A 21583-nucleotide genomic window follows, 5' to 3' on the forward strand; every position below is an offset into this window, starting at 1 on the left:
TATGGATGGAGGCAGTTGCGGGACCGAGACAGATCGATCACCACGCAAAAGATCCGAGAGGATTGCCTAAGGGCAGGTAGCCGGAAGGGTCAAGCTCGCCATGATGATGGCCACTTTTTGAATTGCGTCGAAAGCCTTTTGACTAAAGAAAAATTGTGTGAAGGAATTTTTTTTGAAAAGACATACATTAAGTAATTTTTCTACGATAGTTTTTTTTTCCTTTAAGTTTCTATTAAGTTAAAGATTTTGTTTTGTTCTGCGGTGGAGAAAAGTGAGGAAGGATTACGATAGTCGTTTGAGGAAATCAAAAAGAAGCTAAGTATAGTGTTTCTAAGAATATTTCGTTTTTTTTTTCTATTGTTCATTTGTTTCAAATTCGTCCTTTTGACCTTCGAGTCGAAGTATTAATTTTCTGATATTACGGGACGAGTTTACCGTTTTATTTTTTTGATTTTTGTTTCTTATCCAAATAATTTTCTTCGAGTGATTTCTTTTATCGGTTTTTATTATTATATTCATCATTTTCTTTTGCAAGACATTTATCGAGAATTGACCTTCTGTCAATCTCAATAATTCAATTTGTTTCTTTCTCATTTACAAAAGATCCTGGTTTTTAATCCCAGCTTCGGCCAAGGTTTTCCAGGCAATAAAACACAACTTAAATTTCCTTTCGGGAAAATAAAACCTTTCTTTTATTTCGTGAGTTTATTTGAAGACAAATTTTTCAGCTACTGGTTTTGGTAAACTTCCAGTAAAAAGTTTCCTGCCGCCCACTATAATCAATACGACTTGGAGAAATTCACCTCGTCGTATTTCGATATCATTTTGATATCAATTTCATTTCAATTTTATTAATCACCTTGATTAATAAAATATTCACCTCATCGAAACCCCCCCTTAAGCTGAGCTACTGGGCTGGCAATACTTTTATTGCTACCTGTGGTGAATTCTTTCACCTGTTTGTCATATCGACTGACGTTACTCGTAAAGTGTCATAATAACTCTCGCGGCACATCGGCGGTGTGCAATTTCGTTTTTGTTTAATTTTAAATCATTTAAGATAAAAGGAATTTAATTCGCGTTCGATCTTCGACAATATTGGATTCGGAAATCCAATATTGTTTAAAAACAATCGGAATTATATTCAGTCCGTCGGGTCGGTATTACGGTAGAAAAATTTACAACAACTCAAAGTTGGTATAAATTGAATATCGATTCAAATATCTTTTCAAAAACTTTAAATTAAGGCTTTAAACTTATTTTATCTTATAAGAAAAATTGTTTACAACATTCTGAAAAATGTTGAGAAAAATCGAATTGACAGTTTTTTACAAAAAATAAAAACCTAAACAAAATTATTAAAAGTTGGTAAAAATTGATTTTCGACTCAAATATCTTTTCAACTCTTTGAAATATTGGCTTTCATTTACTTTTATCTTTAAACAAATATTTTTGTCAATATTTAGTAAAATTTTGAAAAAAATCGAATTGACGGTTTTTGTACACAAAAATAAAAACTAAACAAAATTTAACTAAAATTGGTAAAAAATGATTTTCGACTCAAATATCTTTTCAAAAATTACAAATATTATATTGGCTTGAAACTAATTTTATTTCACAGAAAATATTGTTTTTGATATTCAGTAATTTTTATATAAAAATCCAACAGTCCGTTTTTTTCATAAGAAATAAAATCTACAAAAAATAGTGCTCAAATTTGGTAAAAATTGATACGAGTACATATAGACAAACTTTTAAGCAAGACAAATCGACAGACGGGATGGGAAGTCATCAGTGTGGGTCGCATCCCAGCCTCTTTTTAAAGTTGGTATTGTGACGAATTCGAGTTAATTTCTTAAATTCTTTTCTTACATCTTAATCTTGATCTAGATTTAAGGAATCTTCAAACTTGAAGGGATGTTTTAATTTGTCAAACCGAACTGTTTTCATACCATACTTCAGTATGTACTCTAGCTTAGTTCAATTATGCATCCTGCGAAATTATAAAACTATATTGTGCTTCCACTAAGTAAATAGCAATATTGTTCTTAAATCACTATCTAGACCATCTGACAGCACCATATTGATTCTTATTTTAAATATGCACACAATTATGCATTAATTTTTCTCAATGCCAATGCATATGTTCAGGTATCTAGAGATGTAGAAGTTAATATTGACAGCAGATGTGTCATCATTCAATCTTAAGAACCGTCCACACATTCTTCTATATCATCATGTAACTCATCTATCAATCTATATGGACATAGTCATTAGAATAAAGGTGGGAGAGAATTTTTTTCCACCAATATGGACGGAGCAGCAGTGGAGATAACCATATTTCGAAAAATTACTATTTCAAAATTGAGGTAGAGTTCATTTTTTTCTGATGTTGAATTCTTCGTCTATTTTTCCTCATATCTGTAGCCATCCAAAGCCATTCATCCTTGCTCTCATAATATAAAGATAGACATGTCTCTTCAGAGCCCATCGAACTAAATTATGCCCCCTTCATTTTTTTAACTTAACCCCCTTTGCCTTTCTAAAAGCATAGACGTTATCAACCACTGAAAGTAACTGCATTCATGCAATTTTTGAACGAAAGAAAAATCAGAACATTGCAAGGCACATATCCATCACATACTCATGTATGTGCTAGCTTAAGGGTGAGTGGTGACCCTTGTGAAACTATTTTTGAAATATACGCTGAGAACTTGACTCAATTCCTCAAGAGGGCAGTTTATAATGAATAGTTTGAATGACTTAACTACCGCAAAAAAGGTTATCATACCCTTATATGAGACGAAAGTAGTGCGTTCGGGGTGTAAAAACGAGAGAATAAGAAAGGAAAAACAACAAAATTACACATCCTGTCAAACAATGATGAAACAATGTGTCAAATATGGCAAGTTGTTCTTTCAGTTTGATATTATTTGGGTGGAAAGAAGCTTTTATTATTCCTTTGAAAATGTCAAACATAAAAAGTTAAAGGGGTGTACACATTATATGTGTTGTATTATCTATGTATGGCTTTTAAACTCGGTGCAATAGCTTTCATTGTTGTTTCCTGTAATTAAGATTTTAATGTTTGAAAATTTCATTTGGAAAATTATATTCAAAGTGTCAAACTACATAAACGTCAAAGAAACATTTAGTAAAGATGAATGTTGGCATTGTATCATGATAAATGAATGAGTGTTAGACTAAATGTCATTTGAAAGAGGATACTGCTATAGCACTGTTCGTTTTTTGTTTCTTTTGAAAACCGGGAGAACAGTGTTCGCAAATCAGCTCCATTAGATTTTGTTTCTGAAGGTTTTTAGATCAAAAGCTTAAATGAACTAAGATAATGGTGTGGTGATGTAAGATTGGGGATTAAATTCATCATGGTTGTCTATATGTCAAAAATGTCGTCGTCATAGTCGTCGAAGATGTAAATGAACAGCCTTAGGTGAGCTGGTGTATGATGTTGTTGCAAACTGTGTGGCTGTGATTTTTATTTTTTTTTGCACAGTTTTTGTTTTCATGTTGATGGATGGAGAAGGCAAAAAAAATGTGTTGCCCCAAAGGTGTTGACAGAAGTGTTGGGATTTCTAGAAGTCAAATGTTAAAAAGGGTTTGTTTTTCTTTTCGTACATGTGTTGTGTGTGTTTGTTTGTTTCTTTATTTGATGTCATCGCATCGCAAATCAAGGACGAAAAATTGATGGATGTAGAGTGAAGTATAACGGAACTTACGATGACGAGCGACGTGACAAATATATACGGAAGAGTATTTGAATACAAATTTCGGTGGCTAGCTTGAGGGCAGCTGTAGGATTTGTTTCTTATGCGGATATATTCATTTGAAAAAAGCAAGGATATATTGAATAGCCTTGTTTTTGATGATGGCCACCGTTTGGTATTGAAATCACTGTGGTTTGGTCTTGTTAAATTTTTAATGAAAATGTCTTTTTGTTTATAAATATGTCAAGGTTGAAATTTCTTATATTTATGAGGTACGTTATGCTAAATGATGCATTCAACAGGTTTTTTAACTTTTCATATTTTCTCGCTAGCAAATTAGTAGTGTCTTTATTGACATTAAGTTCAAGGCATGTTCATTTGCAGCTCTTGTGACATTTGTAACGTTTTCGATATCTTCAATATTTAACCAATTTCCTACGTATTCGGTAAATAATGACGAAAACAGCGTAACTCGTGAAAAGTGACTGCATTTGAATAATTCTTGTAGAAAGTTTTAATAAATAGATTTTAAAATTAATTATCATAAAAGACAAACACTAAACTAATATTTTGACACTTAAATTTATGGGTTAGTTTGCCAAGTGTCAAATGCCAGTGCTACCAATTCGATGATATGAAATGATGAGCTTATATTTTTTAGGAACTATTTCATAGATTTTTTATGATAGTAGTTTTATTTTAGGCATCAACTACAATAGTTTAGTAATTCCTGAATTTTTCAAGCCTTGATTTCCTAACGTCACATTCGTATACTTACAAGGAAAACCATTATCCTTTATTTTTGGGATATAGAAACCAATATGTTTGTTTTTATATGAGTAAATCCTTTTAGACATAAATATTTATTGAAATTGAGCACTCTGTGAAGTCATTTAAGGCTCTATTCGATTATGCATTGCATCACGTACAAAATGATTTTGGCCACACCTTTATAAATGACCCTTTTCAAAAAACAAAAACAAAAAAAAAAGAAGAAAAATAAGTCCTTTTAGTTTGCTTTGGTTTGACCACTACAATATAGAATATAAAAATAATTCAAAGGTATAGGTTATACTCTTTCTCTAATGGTGCGAACATAGCCTTAAGACTATTTTTCTTAGTTTATTTTTTTTTGTTTGATTCTGCACTGACCATTAGGTAATAGTAATAGGAAACTCAAAGAAAAAGGTCACATTGGGACTATAAAAGTCCAAAGTGCTGATAAAATCCACTCAACGTGCCCTCATTAGTTCTAATAATGGCTAATAGTAAATTTAGTGTCATTGGGGAAATCTAAGAAAACAAATCAGCTTTGACTATAAAATCGTACATTTATATGTATGCATGTTTAGTAACTATATATTTATGTAGTTATATAGAAAAATCAGACTTTTTGAGTTTACTTTCGCCTGAAACTGGAATAGTAATATATAGATTCCTGTGGGAGAAAAACGAAGAGTGATATGGGTTTGATTGTGATGTGCATTAAAATTGGATGATACTTTTGCTTATACATTTTTGTTAGTTCATTGAAAAATGATGACCAAAATTCTATAAGGAGTAGTGTTAAGGATATTGAGATATTTTTCATATCTAAAGCAATTCAGAAAAAATGTAATAGTTTATAAAGACTCTCAACTTTGACATGCAAATTTAAGTTGTAGGGTAGAGGCTTTTGTTGGTTTGTTGACGTATTGGTTCATAAATATTTATAAATTCGTTGGTAATGATAGTTTTATGTTTATGTTGAGAGCAGAGTGAAAAAATACTTACTATGTAGAACTTGTTTAAGATATTTAATAATTTGAATAAATTTAAAATTGGACCATTTTTCATATGAATTAAAAACAAAAGGTTTCTTTTCTTCCTTGTCTAAAAATGATATGTTTACAAATGTTGGTTAAAATATTTGATTAATAAAAAAGCAATAGATTCTTATAGTCAATGGATGTGTTTGAGGAAAATGTATTTGCTTGTTAATTGACCCCAATCCAAGTTATTCATTGAAAAGTGAAATTTTTGTTATTTTGCAAAGTATTTGTTCTTTTTGTTTCAACAAACAATAAACTTTGTAAATTTTATTTAGAATTTTGAAAGAAATTTTAATTTGTCGAAAACTAATACAAGAAATAAAGGAACCGTTTTTAAATTGAAGAATTAAATAATGGTTAACAAGACAATAGAAATGAGCTATATTTTTAATAGGTTTTGTATTCCATCTATATCGTAGCCATAATACAATGGAATTTGACATTTTATTGCAAACAAATGTTACTTTTGAAAATAAATCGAAGAAGTTCAAAATAGTGATCAAAGAGTAGTGAAATTAAGAATTAACTTCGAAATCGGAAATTTTTCGATAAACAAAAAGTACCATCGAATTTATGTTGTCAAAAATTGGAAATAAACTACAATAGCCAAAAAAATAAGTGTTTTAGTCTCTTGCAACAAATTTTGTGCAATGGGAATATCACGGTATTGCATCTTTTTCGCGGAAAAATCACAGCAATAGTCTGCATTGAGTGTCGAAAATTATCATTGATGAATTTCTCTCTAACACTATTTGCTTGGCTCAAAATTCTTCAGACGAGGCCTAGCAATTTTGTCTGAAGGAAGATATCCATCTGTAGCTGGATGTGTTGACATTACCATGATAGATATTTATTCAACAATTTTCGTCAGTGCATATTTGATCTTCCATCCCTGACAACAGTACTCGCAGACAGGAATGGTTGAGAGTTGTCAGTCACTAGGCCCTAGTATTTGACCTTTATAAATACATTCTAATCTGATACGAAATAATTGCAAGGTTGTATTTTAAATTGGTTTAACACTTTTACTTTTCACTTTTGAAATAAAGTCTAAAAAAAGTCTTTTTATTTTGCAAGTTTTGTTAAACACTTTGCACTTTACCTTGCACGATATTACTTTTTTTTTCATATGAAATTTTTCGGAGAATGTGTGAAAATCCGTTGTCATGAAAATGTTTGTGTGATCCGGAATCTTGACAATGGTTCAATTTTACCGCCACTTCTATAATATAATACTTACTTACTTACTTAAGGTGGCGCTACAGTCCGGGGCGGACCTGGGCCTCAACCAACAACCTAGCTGTCTCCAGTTTCGCACGCCAAGTTGGTTGAGGTCCTCTCCCACCTGGGTGCGCCACCTGAGTCGTGGTCTTCCTCTTCTCAACCGTTCCTCGGGATTGGATTCGAAGACCTTCCGGGCTGGAGCGTTGATGTCCATCCGCTCTACATGACCTAGCCATCTTAGCCGTTGGACTTTAATTCTGCTAACTAGGTCAGTGTTGCTGTACAGCTCGTACAGTTCGTCGTTATATCTTCTCCTCCATTCTCCATCTATGCGTACGGGACCCGAAGATCTCAGCGCCATAGATGAGAACCGGGATGATGAGTGTCTTATAGATGGTGATTTTAGATGCTCGATTGAGGACTTTACTTCTCAATTGCCTTTTAAGTCCAAAGAAGCAGCGATTTGCAAGAGTTATTCTTCGTTTGATTTCAGCGCTGGTGTCGTTGTCTGCATTAATAGCGGTGCCTAGGTAGATAAAGTCCTTAACTACCTCAAAGTTATAGCTGTCCATGGTGACGTTTTGTCCAAGACGTCGTTGTTTAATGTCCTTTTTTGATGACAGCATATACTTGGTCTCGCCCTCATTGACTAAACCCATCTTCTTCGCTTCCGTCGCAATGCTCAAAACCGCTCAACTGATCTTCCAATTATGTCAATATCATCTGCGAATCCGAGTAATTGGATGGACCTTTAGAGGATTGTGAATCTAGTGTTGACGTTCGAGTTTTGCACAATTCTTTCCAGAACGATGTTGAAGAAGTCGCATAACAGTGCATCGCCTTGTCTAAAACCTTTTTTGACATCAAATGAATCGGTAAGATCTTTTCCGACCTTGATAGAGCAGCGTGCATGCTCCATCGTCATTCTGCACAAACGGATAACTTTGACAGGGATGCCAAAACTAGGCATTGCTCGGTAGAGCTCTTCCCTATAGATGCTGTTATCCGCGGCTTTAAAATCGATAAAGAGATCGTGGGTATCGATTTGAAGCTCCTGGGTTTTTTCTAAGATCTGCCGTAGTGTGAATATTTGGTCGATAGTGGTCTGAAGACACACTGATAAGGACCAAACAGGTTGTTGACGAATGGCTTCAGACGTTAACATAATACGGCAGAGAGGATCTTATACGCAATGTAAGGAGACTGATGCCTCTGTAGTTGGCGCAGTTTAGAGGGTCTCCTTTCTTATGTATCGGGCACACTATGCTGAGATTCCACTCATCGGGCATGCTTTCTTCCGAGCTTTGTTTGACGTAAGTTTAGATATAGCTATCTTCACTTCGTCAAGGTCGGGTAGGCGGAATTGTTGATCTGCGTCGCCGAGGTTGAGTGGTTCTATCTCCCTTACAGGGGAATTCGGTTAGTCATCGCTGTTATATAATTTGGAGAAGTGATCTTTCCATATTCTCAGCATCGACTGCGGTCCTACTACGATGTTCCCCTGATCGTCTTTACAGGCTTCGGTTCGTGGCTGGTACCCTTGGGAGGTTTTTTTTTACCTTTTGGTAAAATTTACGAACCTTATTCCTGTTGTGACATCCCTCTATCTCCTCGATCGCGCGCTTCTCATGCTCTCATTTTTTCCATCTAAGAAGCCAGTGTTGCTCTCTCCTCTTCTGCTCGTAGAGCTAGCGAGCAGCTCTAGTCCTTTTGTGCAGCGCCGTTTTGTATGCCTCTTGTTTCGCTGCGTGCGCTTGCCGGCATTCGTCGTCAAACCAGGGGTTTCGCTGTGATGGCCGTGTGAAACCTAGCACTTCAGAGGCGGCATCTCTGATGGCTGCAAGGCAATGTTGCCACTGGTTTTCATTGCTTAATGCAGGCAGCATAGGACTCCTTAAGAGGTTATTAGAGACTCGATCGGAAAAATACATGGCAGTCTCTTGCGATTGTAGCCGTCTAACGTCGAATCTTCTCACAGTACTTCCTTGTTTTGGCTTGGATCGGGATATCCGTAGCCGTACCTTGGCTACAACGAGGTAGTGGTCCGAGTCAATGTTGGCCTCTCGGAATGTTCGGATATCCTGGATACTGGAGAAGTCGTGCGTCGATCGCAATGTGGTCAATCTGGTTGACGGTTGATTGATCAGGAGATTTCCATGTCCCCTTGTGGATATTAAGATGCGTGAACTGCGTACTAGCTACCAGAACGTCTCGCCCCGCAGAGAAATCGGCCAGCCTGAATCCGTTGTCGGAGGTAGTGTCGTGCAGGCTGTATCTCCCGATTATACCACCAAAGATGTCTTCTCTTCCTAGCTTTTCATTAAAATCTCCTAAGACAATTTTAATGTCATAGCCAGGGCACTGCTCATATGTCTTGTCCAAGAGCTCGAAGAATATATCTTTGGTGTCTTCATCTTTCTCCTCTGTTGGGGCATGCGCGCTTACTTTTGTTGTTTCTTATTTACATATTTTTAACTATGAAACTTATTTTGTGAAATATTCTCTCTTTTTTACTCAAATATTGTATTCTTTTTTTGTTTTTTATTTAATTCGTTTTTTCCGGCAGACGGCTTATAAAGCCATGCTTTGTATATCTTTAATATGAAATATTGTACGTATAAGAAGATTGACAAAAAAAAAATAAAGAACTTATCTATCTATCTATCATTTCTATACAATTAACTATATTTTTAAAGGAAAGAATTTAGACAATTGTGAAGTTGTTTTTGACAGGTGACAATTCTACTACGCGCTAGCGTAGTATTAAACAGAGACCCAACTGAGAATCGTCATCAGTCATCACATTAACTTGAAAATATTCAGTACAAATTTGACGGAAAACTCCTGACAGTTGTGGAAAAATACTTGACAATTCATTGTCATGACAATTTCTTTTGTCATAATCATAATCATAAATTATCAAGGTTTAATTATACTAAATAAATAATTTGGTACAAACTCGACTTTGATACCAAAAAAAAATACTAATACAAATTCACCGCGTAATGCATTTTTTACCATCTCCTTCAAGAAAAGATACATAACTGCAGTGAAAATCATATGCCTGATATTATATTGTAAATTCCATATTCGACCCAATTTAAAACTTCCCTATTTAATAAATAAATGTATACAATCAAAATTGTCTCATTTATATTAAAATAAATTACAACATCCATTATTCGTCTAGAATGGAAGCCAAAAACCATCATCCATCATCAAACTCATTATTTATTAGTATGAAAATAATTGTCCACAAAAACAAATGTCCCCTTTTAAAGTCTATCTCCAGTGCTATAATAATACTTCCAGTCATAAATAAAACCTTGGCTAAAATTGCGCCTAGTTTCAAAAATAAATCACCACCCATCAGTGTCTTCCTATATTTTATTTATGATAAGCTAATTGGTTCTATTCACTATAGACATTTATCCATCAACCAATTATCATTATTATATGCAGCAAAACTATTTTCCTTTTTTGTCAAATATGAGCAAGCACTTTAACAGTTAGACAATGTGACGTAGGGAGAGAGCGATGACAAAAGGACGATGACATAAATATCCTATTTAGTTTGCCATCGAAAAGTCGTTTCTAATTTTTCATTTCTTCCTTCCTGTTGCTTCTGTTCTGCTTCTGCTGTTGCAACTACTCGTACTGGATACTGGTGTTCTAATGCTTCCGGACGTCTGCTATGATGTTGAACCCTTCTGCCTCCGAACTTGTAGTCTAGTTGTGGTAATAAGTCTGGTTGCATTTCTATGCCATGGTATCCCGACATCACAAAAGACACCCGATAACAATGACACCATAGTCCATGCCCAAATGCCACCCTCCACATCGGAACGTTTACCTTCGACAACCGAAACAGAAACAGAAACAACAACAACAATCATCCTTCCAAGGAATGCAACATTAGACCTGATGGTTGACGGTGATAGCAGTAGCGGTGGCGGGTGAGTATAGATACTTTTATACTATCATGTTTTTGCCAAGCACTTGACAAGCTATGTTATATCTCTTTATTGTCAGATCTTCGAGGTTGGCATTTCCGTCCAGAAGCCCTACAACCCCAATCATTTCACCTCAACTAACCGCATCGCGGATCTATGAATCCTTTCGCACTATTACACCCACTGATAGCAATGATGACCCATTCCGAACGCCCACCACACATCGCAGCCATAGTTCGAGCTCCAATGGAACGACACTGATGCGCAAACGGACCGCATCCAATGACTACCTAAGTAAGAATATTTCAATCATCCTTGAGAACTTATTAAAAAGCTACGAGCAGTCACAATTGCCAACTCACGGAAAAGGTAAAGAGAGATGGCGTTGAAGTAGGCGAAGATCTTTCAATTGTTGTACTCCGCTTCTAGGTGTTCCGACAATAGTCAGGACGAATATTCTCATAAGGAGCATGGGTCCTGTATCCGAGTTAGACATGGACTACTCAATGGACTGCTACTTCCGGCAATATTGGCGAGACAAAAGGCTTAGCTTCAAAGGACCCATTAAAAGTTTGTCACTCAGCATAAAGGTGTGTGGTTGCTGGTCGCAATAGTTCCCCCAGGAGATGCTACTGCGGGTTCTGGCTCTTGTTCTGTTCTGGCCCTAGTGTTCCACATGATGAGGGTTAAACTTGTGTTTTTTCTTTTTTTTTCTTTTATAGATGCTTGACAAAATCTGGAGGCCAGATACGTTTTTCTTCAACGGAAAGCATTCACACATCCATACCATAACAGTGCCAAATAAATTGCTGAGACTCAGCCAGGATGGAGATATTTTATATTCAATGAGGTTGGTTATCTATAATTTGCATCACTCTACATACAAATCTACACACATTTATATGGAATTTTGAAATCCATTAAGCTAATTGCATTTATACCACCCTTCAAAAAAATAAAAAGGTTGACGATAAAAGCTACATGCCCGATGGAATTGAAAAACTTTCCCATGGACCGTCAGTCGTGCCCCTTAATAATTGGAAGCTGTAAGTTTTATGTGTTTGTTCTGTTTGTCTTATTTTTGAAAGTAAGTTTATACTTAAACCACATTATATCTATGTATGTGTAGACAAAAGTTATGACGTTGCATCATATTCAATATAAGAGAGAGTAGTTTTGAGGATGTCAGAAAGTTGTTAAATTTCCTGATGATATCTTTTACGATATCGTTGTTCTTTTGTTGGTTGAAAAAGTGAACTCTTCTCTCAATCAAACTTAATAAATATAAGTTTTTGATCTTTTTTTTTTATAAAGGATATGCTATGTGGACTATAAATAAAATTAAGATGGAGCCCAGAGTATTTGCTTTTGTAGTTGTAGTTTCGTATAATGTTTAACAAATTTTATTTGAAATTGAATTTTTTTGTTTTTATTGTTTTGAAAATTTAATGCAAGTGTAGAAATTAAATTCAATACAAATTGGAGATTGATCCTGTTTCCCAATGACTGTACATACATTTATCTTTATCAATTTTTTTTAGAAAAAATGTTCAATTTAAAAGTAGCTTCTCTCAAAGAAGAAATTCGATCAATAAAAATTTTGTTTGTTTTTAAGCTTATAATAAATTCACTTTATTGTAAGTTGGGACTAAGGTGGATATAAAAACACGTGGACATACAAAGACTGCTGGCAGAGCATCGCGGACTTAGGTCTTACTCTCAATAAAATCTCGCTTTAAATTTTGTTTACTAAACAAAACAAGTCTTTGACAAACAATCTAAAACGACAAAAGTTAAAATGTTGCCGAAAAAATAACAAATATGCCAAAATATTACCTAATTTTCAAAATCATAATTTTGTATGAATTTTGAAGACGTTAACCTGAAAAGAATGCTCTATTTAAAGGGTGTCCCAAAATTAACGCAAGATTTGAATTTGCCGCCATTTGTGCAGTGAAGTGTTGGCAACCCTGAAAAATGAAGCGTTACACGATAGAACAACGTGTCTTCATCATTAAATAATATTTCAAAAATAGTGAAAGTTTGGCGGCTGCAGTTCGAAAATTTTTCGAGCAAAATCATCCTAAGCGATGAAGCACATTTTCATCTTGATGGCTTTTTCAATTGCCAAAATTGCCGCATTTGGTGTTCGGAGAACCCACATGTGATTGTCGAAAAACAAATGCATCAACAACGCGTGACTGTATGGTGTGGATTTTGGGCTGGAGGCATAATTGGGCCATATTTTTTTGAAAATGATGCTGGTCAAGCAGTGACTGTTACTGGTGCTCGATATTGCGACATGATTACACAGTTCTTTCTGCCGAAATTGGATGATATTGATGTGTCCAATATGTGGTTTCAACAAGACGGTGCCACATGTCATACAGCCCGTGAAACAATTCAATTACTCCATGAGACATTTCCAGGTCGTGTACTCTCTCGTTTCGGTGATCAAAATTGGCCTCCTAGATCGTGTGATTTAACACCATTAGACTTCTTTTTATGGGGTTATTTGAAATCACAAGTCTATGTCAACAAGCCCACAACCACCCGTGCATTAAAGAAGGAGATTCAACGCTGCATCAACGAAATTCAGCCACATTTATGCAGAATGGTCATGAAAAATTTCAACAAAAGAGTGCGCATGTGCATGCAAAGCCGTGGAGGCCATTTGTCCAATGTGTTATTCCATACATAACCCTATCCTATGTACTTTACGAGTCAATAAAAATATAACTATCAAAAGACTAAAAACGGCGTTTTCTATTTAATTCAAATCTTGCGTTAATTTTGGACACCCTTCATAAGAGTTTTTTCATTGAGCGGATGGAATATGTTAAAAAAAAAAACATACAACTTCTTTTTTCAGTTCTTTAAGCCGTTCTTGATAACATTGATAAAAAACAGATTTTGCATATGTCTTTTCCTTTTTGATTTTGTTGAAAGCACTGCTGATGTTTTAAATTGTGCAAAACAAATTGGTAAAAATGTTGTAGTGGCGTTAAAAAACAAATTGTTGGAATAAGAAAGAAATTTTCCCCTTCAACCTTTCAAAGGGAATGGTCTTAGTTATATTTAATGATCAAAAATATGTATTTTTTTCGGACTGTTAAATTTTTTTTTATTTCAAAATCTCAAAATTTTAAACGTATATTTAGTAGAACTAAACAGCTGCATATCAAAAATAATTACAAAAATGTATGTATGTAAAGGGCAGTTAAATTTTAAGGGCCGATGTTGATTTTGAATGAAACGCAAATTATTTAGGAAATTACTGTCATTTCCTTCATTATCATAATATTAATATGGTTCAATTAATAATTTAACAAAATACCTCGCTGGCCCACGAGTTGACTTCGCCACCACCACGTAAAATAACACAGCCATTGAGTTTGTAGCGCAAAAGAGTCATTGTTTCGTTTGCGGTGTAGCAAGGGTCACCGTTCTTTTGAAACCACATATCGTCCACATCAATATCTTCCAATTCTGGCCATAAAAAGTTCATTGCCATCTCACGAAAGTAAACACCCTTCACAGTAACTGCGCGACCGTCCTTATTTTGAAAAAAATATGACCCGATGATGCTGCAAGCCCTTAAACCACAATAAAGAGTCACTTTTTTTGGGGAATTTTCTACAATCACTCTTGGATTATAATTCACCCAAATGCAGCAATTATGCTTATTAACGAATCAACTGAGGTAAAAATGTGTCTCATCACTGGAGGTGATTTTCTTTGAAAATTGATCATCCTCTGTTGTTTCTTTTTAAAACCACATATTCTACAAGTCGTATTCTTCAATAACAGACAAAAAAAGTTATTTATAATATGACCATAACACTTCGAATTGCCCGTGACAGTCGTTCGAACGCCGTTTTCGAAGAAGTATAATCCAATCACACCTCCGAACCTAAGACCAAACAGTGACTTTATGTGGATATTACGACCTCTCTTCAATAACTTGAGGATTTTTAGAACCCCAAATACAACGATTTCGTTTATAACAATGCGCTTCGTCACTGAAGACAATTTTGTTCGAAAATCGACGTCCACTATCTGTTCTACGAACTACAACCGATGCGCGACGTTCTGAATGGTCAGCTGGCTTCAGTTGTGTAGATCCAAATGCAAAATACGACATAATGTGCCGTAAGACAGTATTAATTCCTGGGACCGTCGAAGAATCGACACATTCTGACCTTCGGCAACACTATCAGTTACAGCAGCGATATTTTCAGTTTTATGATTAAAAATAGGATGATACACAAGCTTTAAAATATCTGTAACCAATCCAGTCTCTTCAAATTTCTTCACAATATTTCCAATTGATTGTAGCTGTGGCAGAATCACCATTTCTGTAGTAAGTTTTAAAAGTTTGTATGCGTTGTGCGATAGTTAATCGATCCGTTTTCCTATATGTCAGACATTTAACTGACAAAACAAAATTGGTTTTGACAGATGTTGAACTACAGCCTTATTTAATTCAGACTCTTTGCATACAGGAACAGGTTTGTATGACCCAGTCGTAGGTTTTATATTTCACGATTCAATAAAGTCTTAAAAAAGCATATTCATTTTTAACTTTCCGTAGTAATGGATTCGATTTGTCAAATGGAAAATTTTGACATTTCTCGACGTTTCAAGGTCCCTAGAGTCGAAATAAAAGATTTTTAGAAAGATGCCCGTATGTCCGTAGTTCGCGACGTTTTTTTCGTCGTCCATAGCTCAAGAACCAGAAGAGATATCAATTTCAAATAAATTTTGTTATTCAGATAATAAGGCAAAAAGATGCAGAAAGGCCTCTCAAGAAAATTACGTGGGCGGTTTTTTTTATAAAAAAGGGGAACAATTTTGGTTAACCCTAAATATCTTACGAACCAAGAACGATAAAGACTTGAATTAAATTTTATATAACATATTGTAACGCGATACCAAACAAATATATTTTTTGAAAATAATCCAACTAACTGAAAAAATAATTTTACACCTACAAAATTTTACGAATACAAAATGATTTTATCTCCAAAACAATTTTGTGAAACAAAAAATAATGTTTTTATCAACTGGTACAATTTTGAGAAAATCTAATTGAAAGTTTTTTTACAAAAAATAAAAACTTAAAAGAAAATTTAACAAAAGTTGCTAAAAATTGATTTCGACTCAAATACTTTTTCAAAAATTAAAGATTATGGCTTCCAATTACTTTTAGCTTATAAAAAATATTGTTGTCAATATTCAGTAAAATTTTTAGAAAAATTGAATTGACAGTTTTCTTACAAAAATTAAAAACCTAAACAAAATTTAACAAAAGTTGGTAAAAATTGATTTTCTACTCAAATATCTTTTCAAAAATTTGAGATTGTGGCTTCCAACTTAATTTTGCTTATAAGAAAATTTGTTTTCAACATTCAGTAAAATTTTGAGAAAAATCGAGTTGACAGTTTTTTTACAAAACATAAAATATTAAAAGAAAATTTAACAAAAGTTGGTAAAAATTTACTTCCGACTCAAATAGCTTTTCAAAAATTAAAAATATTGTCTTCAAACTATTTTTATTTTATGTTTTCGATATTCATTTGTTTTTTTAAAAATCGTCCGTTTTTTCCTCAAAAAATAAAACCTAAAAGTTTTCGACTAAAAATCGATTTAACAAAACTATATTTTCAAACTAAACTATTTCTTTATATGAAAAATATTGTTGGTTATTTAAAAATTTGTAAAAATAATTCAACTAACAACTTTTTTAACCCTATAAACTTTTAAACATACAAGAAAAAATCTGACAGCTGCCATCTTATAGTCATTTAAGCAATACACAGAATAATTGTTTGATTTCTTTTTAATGTTTTTGTAATATTCAATGTAAGCCATACTTGTACGCCTTACATAATATTCGTATGTATTAAATAAACATTTTTATCATTTTTGTGAATAAAGACATCCCCTGAAGAAGACGGCAATCACCGTCGAAACGTTGGGAAAAATCAGATGAAAACTGTTTTCATTTAATTATCAAAAAGATCAACAAAGCCGATGATAATCACTACTTTAATTGTTCTCAAATCAAACATAAACATCAACTTGGTCAAAATTATAAATCATTGTCTAATTTATAGCGCGATTTCAATCCAAATCTCTACTGCACAAGTAATGGCAATATCAAAGGGTGTAATTTTTGTCACAAATTTTAAAAGGAAATAAGCTCTGCTTATTTTATAATGAAAGAAGCTTACATCAGTAGTAATCAAATTCTACATTTAGAGACCAAATATATCTGCTGAGTTCAATCACGTCAAACATAACTAAGTGTCGTTAAATGTCAATGAGATTAACACAACTTTTTATGACAGCTAGCCAATCAGAGGCTCTAAAAATTTAAATATCCAATAATTTGGTTTGAGGAGAACTTTTTTGCATCTTGCTTCAGATTCATCAAAAACTTCTAAGTTTAATTTTAATTTGATTTTCTTTAATTTAAGATGGATATACATCCCGTCAGCTGGTTTACGAATGGTACAGTGATGATGCTGTCAATTTTGTTCCTGGAATGACATTAAATCAATTCGATTTGATTAGTATGTCACACAGGAATTCAACATACGAAAGGAGAGAAGGGGAATTTTCAGTTCTACTTGTGGCATTCAATCTTAAAAGACACACAGGATATTTTCTTATTCAGGTATTATTCCTTAAGTATAGCCCCAAAAGTCCACAAAAAACATATCATAGGAATATAAAATTTGTTTCTTGATGTGGAAAGTAGACCGTTTATTTTCAACTTCACTTAATATGTTTGCCATTATGGTTCAGTTGTCATTTAAATGGGAACTAACTTAGTCCTTTTTTTCACTACATCTTTTAGGTTTACGTGCCATGCATATTGATTGTAGTCCTATCTTGGGTGTCCTTTTGGATACATCGTGAGGCAACAAGTGACCGAGTTGGTCTGTGCATAACAGCTGTGCTTACTTTATCAACTATCAGCCTGGATTCTCGAACGGATTTGCCAAAAGTCAAATATGCCACTGCCTTGGATTGGTTTTTGTTGATGAGTTTTTTATATTGCATTGCAACTTTACTTGAATTTGCAGGAGTTCATTATTTCACAAAGGTATTGAAGTTTTCCAATTTTTTTAAATGTCTTAAGAAAATAAAATAATGTTTTGATTTAATATAGACTGGAAGTGGAGAGATTCCAGTAAGTGAAGATGAATGGGAAGATGTCGATGAAATGGCTGAAGAATCCGATGGAGTCATAACGTCAGAGCATAAAAGCACAGATTCCATGAGAGGTTCACCACAATCTGTGTCAGGAGCATTTCGAAAACGAAACTCAATGATTTGTCCAATATACAACGTACTGAAAATGATTTTAAATTTTTAGCACTTTCTGATGACATATATTTTGAATATCAATTTCCAGGATCCAACTCTTATTTTTCAAGCCCCATCGTCACATGCTTCGACAATGGAAAGGACAACTCAAACCGAACCGCCAGTCACTTCGAAATGCAAACAAGTTTGGCTATGTTTCATTGGAGATGATAAATTTCGAAAACAACGAGAAAGAGATGCAACTGTCAAAGGTAAACATTTTAAGCAAATAGAATTAAAAAAATAATATTTTAATATTTGTTCCTTTTGTTTTTTGTTAACAGGAGGTCGCCATATGAATAGCGTTTCTCTGATTGATCAAGTTGCACGGATTGCATTTCCAGCTTCGTTTATATTATTCAATTTATTATATTGGCTGGCATATGGAATGTATAAAAAGGACTTTCCATGGTAGAGACTCGAAATAGGATATGGAGAAGTTAAGGAACTTTTCATCATCAGTTGTAATGTTGTAGCAGATAAAATGCATTTAGTTTAAAATTTAAACGTGAATATTTTGTTGTTGTTTTTTTTAGCTTTTTGTTATAATTAATAAATTAAATTGTTATTATATATGCTTGTTGATATTGTAATACAATTTAAAAACGTACAGGAAAACGCTGTTCAATTAAAAATTTATTATACAAATAATAAAAAAAAAAAATATCACAAAAAGGAAGTTTCTTATGCTAAATATTTTAATTGACAAATTCTTAAATCTGCCAAAATGCAGACCAATTTTTTTTCATTAAAATAAGTATTTTTAATTTTTTTTAAACTTTCTTTTCATTTAGGTTTACTTGTGTTAATCCTTGAGGGAAAAATATCATTTCCATTAATTTTGCATTCCGTAGTTGAAGCGATAGTGACTTGTACAACATAAGGTCTTTCATCCATATCCATAACGCCCAAATCTTTAAATTTCATAGAGCCCAAAATTCGTCACAAGGCCCTAAAAGGAAAAGAAAATCGGCAGAAAACCAAAATCGAAATTCATAACGCCCAAATAAATTTTAAATAAAAGAACGTCCAAATTGTTAGTTATCATTTTGCCCAAAGGAATTTTGAATCAAGGTTTCATGACATTGGGGTTGGGTTGTGATATTTATTTTGGGCATAACGAAAACTAAAATTTCTATCGTTTCTAATGTCTTATCATTATTACTTAGCGACATATAACTCAAGTAATACAATTACATAAAACCCAAAAACAAAAATGTCGTAAAAAATATCACTAAGAAAAACGTATTTGTTACGCTTTCTTTACGTTCGGAGTCATTTCCGTCATTTTTTTTTGTTTAATGTTTACGTTTGGACTATAAAATTTACAATTCAAAATGTCATTGTGACCAAAATAAACAAAACATTTTTTAGAATGCCCAAATGTTGAAACTCAAGACATTTTGCAGGCGATAATGTAATTTGGACGATATTTATTTTTAAAACTGACTAAGTCTACTCGTATATGACATTGGTTTTGGTATTGTGGAAATTCTTTTAAGCGATATGAGGTTTTTAACATCTTGGCGTTATTTTATTAGGCAACAAGACCCAGAGCCTTAGGGACACCAGCATCCATAGTAAAACTTTATAAGTAGATGAGTCAACCTCTGAATTTTACAGAAACTCAAATCACAACTATATCATTTAATTATAGTGGAAAAAAATTTGGTTGACATAATTCGAAGAAACCATTTTTCGTTGTGAAGGGTTGGCAAATTTATTTTTGTTTTCATTACTCACAGATTTGAAAATTATTAGTGTATTATTTTTAATAAATTTACCTTTGACTGAAACAAACAATTTTATTGTGCGTCTCGTCACAGCTGGAAACTTAAAGAATGAAAACAAATTTGTTAGTTTTTACTTAAGCCATCTTGAACTTGAATTACAATATTATTTCACCTATAGAAAAAAAATTAAATATGCTAAATTGCAACAAAAATGCGTTTAAGGATTTCGTTTCAAGATTTATTAAACAGAAATATGTAAGGGTATCCTTAAAATTTAAAATTTTCATCTTACTAATTTTGCTAACCTGAAAAACTGACGCATTTAGAAATTCGACAATGCAATTTCTACAATTTCCTTTTTTTATTAGAATAAGGAATCTAGATCCTGCAATTTAAAAACATTGGACTTTTTCCTTTGATTTTTTTTTAAGTCGGATTGATTGAAAACATATTTTAAGATATTAGGGATCAGATGTATTTATCATTGGTTCTCATCATTGAAACAGATCATTGGATTTTTTTAAAAAGGTAAGAGTTGTTTTCTTTGAAACGATTACGATCTGAAATCAAAAATCAGCTGTTCAATAAAAAATATTTCATCATTCAAAAATGAACTAAAAGAAAAGTTTTGAGTTGAATAATGTATTTTCTTAGAATAATGTATTTTCTTAGTAGAACAAATCTACAACTCATCAGATTCAAATTTGGATCAAAACATAGCAAATTTGATTCTTTTACTCGCTTTTAAATTTCAATGATCAAACCAAAGTCCGTAGCTTTAGCACTGCTCTGCTAATTAATAGCTTCCCTAATTTTAGTTAAATAAATTTTAACAACAAAATATGTAACTATGCTATGTTTTACAATAATACAAAATACATTTTTTTTTCTTTGTGCAAGAAAATGAATTCATGAATTTTGTTACTCGAATCTATTTTCTTAGTTGTTCAATTTTTGAATGATATAAATTATCATAGTGTTACGTAAGTAATTTTTGATTAATTTCAGCTTCAAAAAAATCGTTCGTTAACGTATTTTGAATAATGAAAACATTTAAATGTTTTGTTTCTTCAGTCATAGTGCAGCTGATTGAAATAATTAAAAAAGTGGGTTTGAGCTAAAAAAAAGAACAAGAAGTCAGGACTGATAAGAACGACTCAAAATAAAATCTCAATAGTAAGTTCTTTAAGAAGAACAACCATAGAACAGTTAATAAACAAATATTTGTTGACAGTTATATGTACATAAATGTCAACTTGTCATTAGTGGTTAAGTTTTTACTTTAAAATTTGATTATAAAGAATCAACAATTTTGTCGATGCTTTTCATTGACTAGACAAACAAATTAAACATGATAATGTTCTGAGAACCTAATCGCATATAATAAAGAAAAGAAAAGGCTTGAATGATAGGTATTTGTTTATGTTTATTGGACCGTTCAAAAGACAGGAAAATATCGAATCATAATTGATAAACAACCTTAATTCGAATTTCTTTACTTTTTTGGTTTCTTATTTTTATATAAAAAGTTGAAAGTTACAGAGATTAAAAGATGACCATTTTTTTCTGTTTGACAAAAAAAAGGATATTATGATTTCAAACGTAATAAAAGGCTTCTTAGCAGTTGTCATATTATATAAAGTTCACACGAACTTCATACACCCCAAACATAAGAAAGCGTTAAAGGAAAAAAGAAAAGTTTTTCTTTCTAAGAAAACATAATATCATGTTCAAAGTATTAAAAAAAATAGAAAGAAGAA

General features: G+C 32.9%; 1 protein-coding gene across 1 annotated transcript; it reads left to right on the forward strand.

Annotated features, from left to right (window-relative positions):
- Nucleotides 1–10791: 10791 nt before the first annotated feature.
- On the forward strand, nt 10792–18708 carry LOC129947927 (gamma-aminobutyric acid receptor alpha-like). The gene is made up of 9 exons (XM_056058693.1): nt 10792–11082; nt 11143–11303; nt 11436–11563; nt 11677–11759; nt 17196–17395; nt 17579–17827; nt 17894–18073; nt 18140–18302; nt 18375–18708. Exons 1-9 carry the CDS (start codon nt 10974–10976, stop codon nt 18503–18505), a joined length of 1404 nt encoding a protein of 467 aa, XP_055914668.1. The 5' UTR covers nt 10792–10973; the 3' UTR covers nt 18506–18708.
- Nucleotides 18709–21583: the final 2875 nt, after the last annotated feature.

This window comes from Eupeodes corollae, chromosome 2 (genome assembly GCF_945859685.1).
Source record: "Eupeodes corollae chromosome 2, idEupCoro1.1, whole genome shotgun sequence".
Lineage (NCBI taxonomy): Eukaryota > Metazoa > Arthropoda > Insecta > Diptera > Syrphidae > Eupeodes > Eupeodes corollae.

What these genes read in the sequence shown, in the direction of transcription:
- LOC129947927 (XM_056058693.1), top strand. Translation starts at nt 10,974, where the DNA reads ATGCGCAAACGGACCGCATCCAATGACTACCTAAGTAAGAATATTTCA. An exon ending in GATATTTTATATTCAATGAG is followed by an intron (nt 11,564 to 11,676) that starts GTTGGTTATCTA and finishes AAAAATAAAAAG; the next exon opens with GTTGACGATAAAAGCTACAT. An exon ending in GAGTTCATTATTTCACAAAG is followed by an intron (nt 17,828 to 17,893) that starts GTATTGAAGTTT and finishes GATTTAATATAG; the next exon opens with ACTGGAAGTGGAGAGATTCC.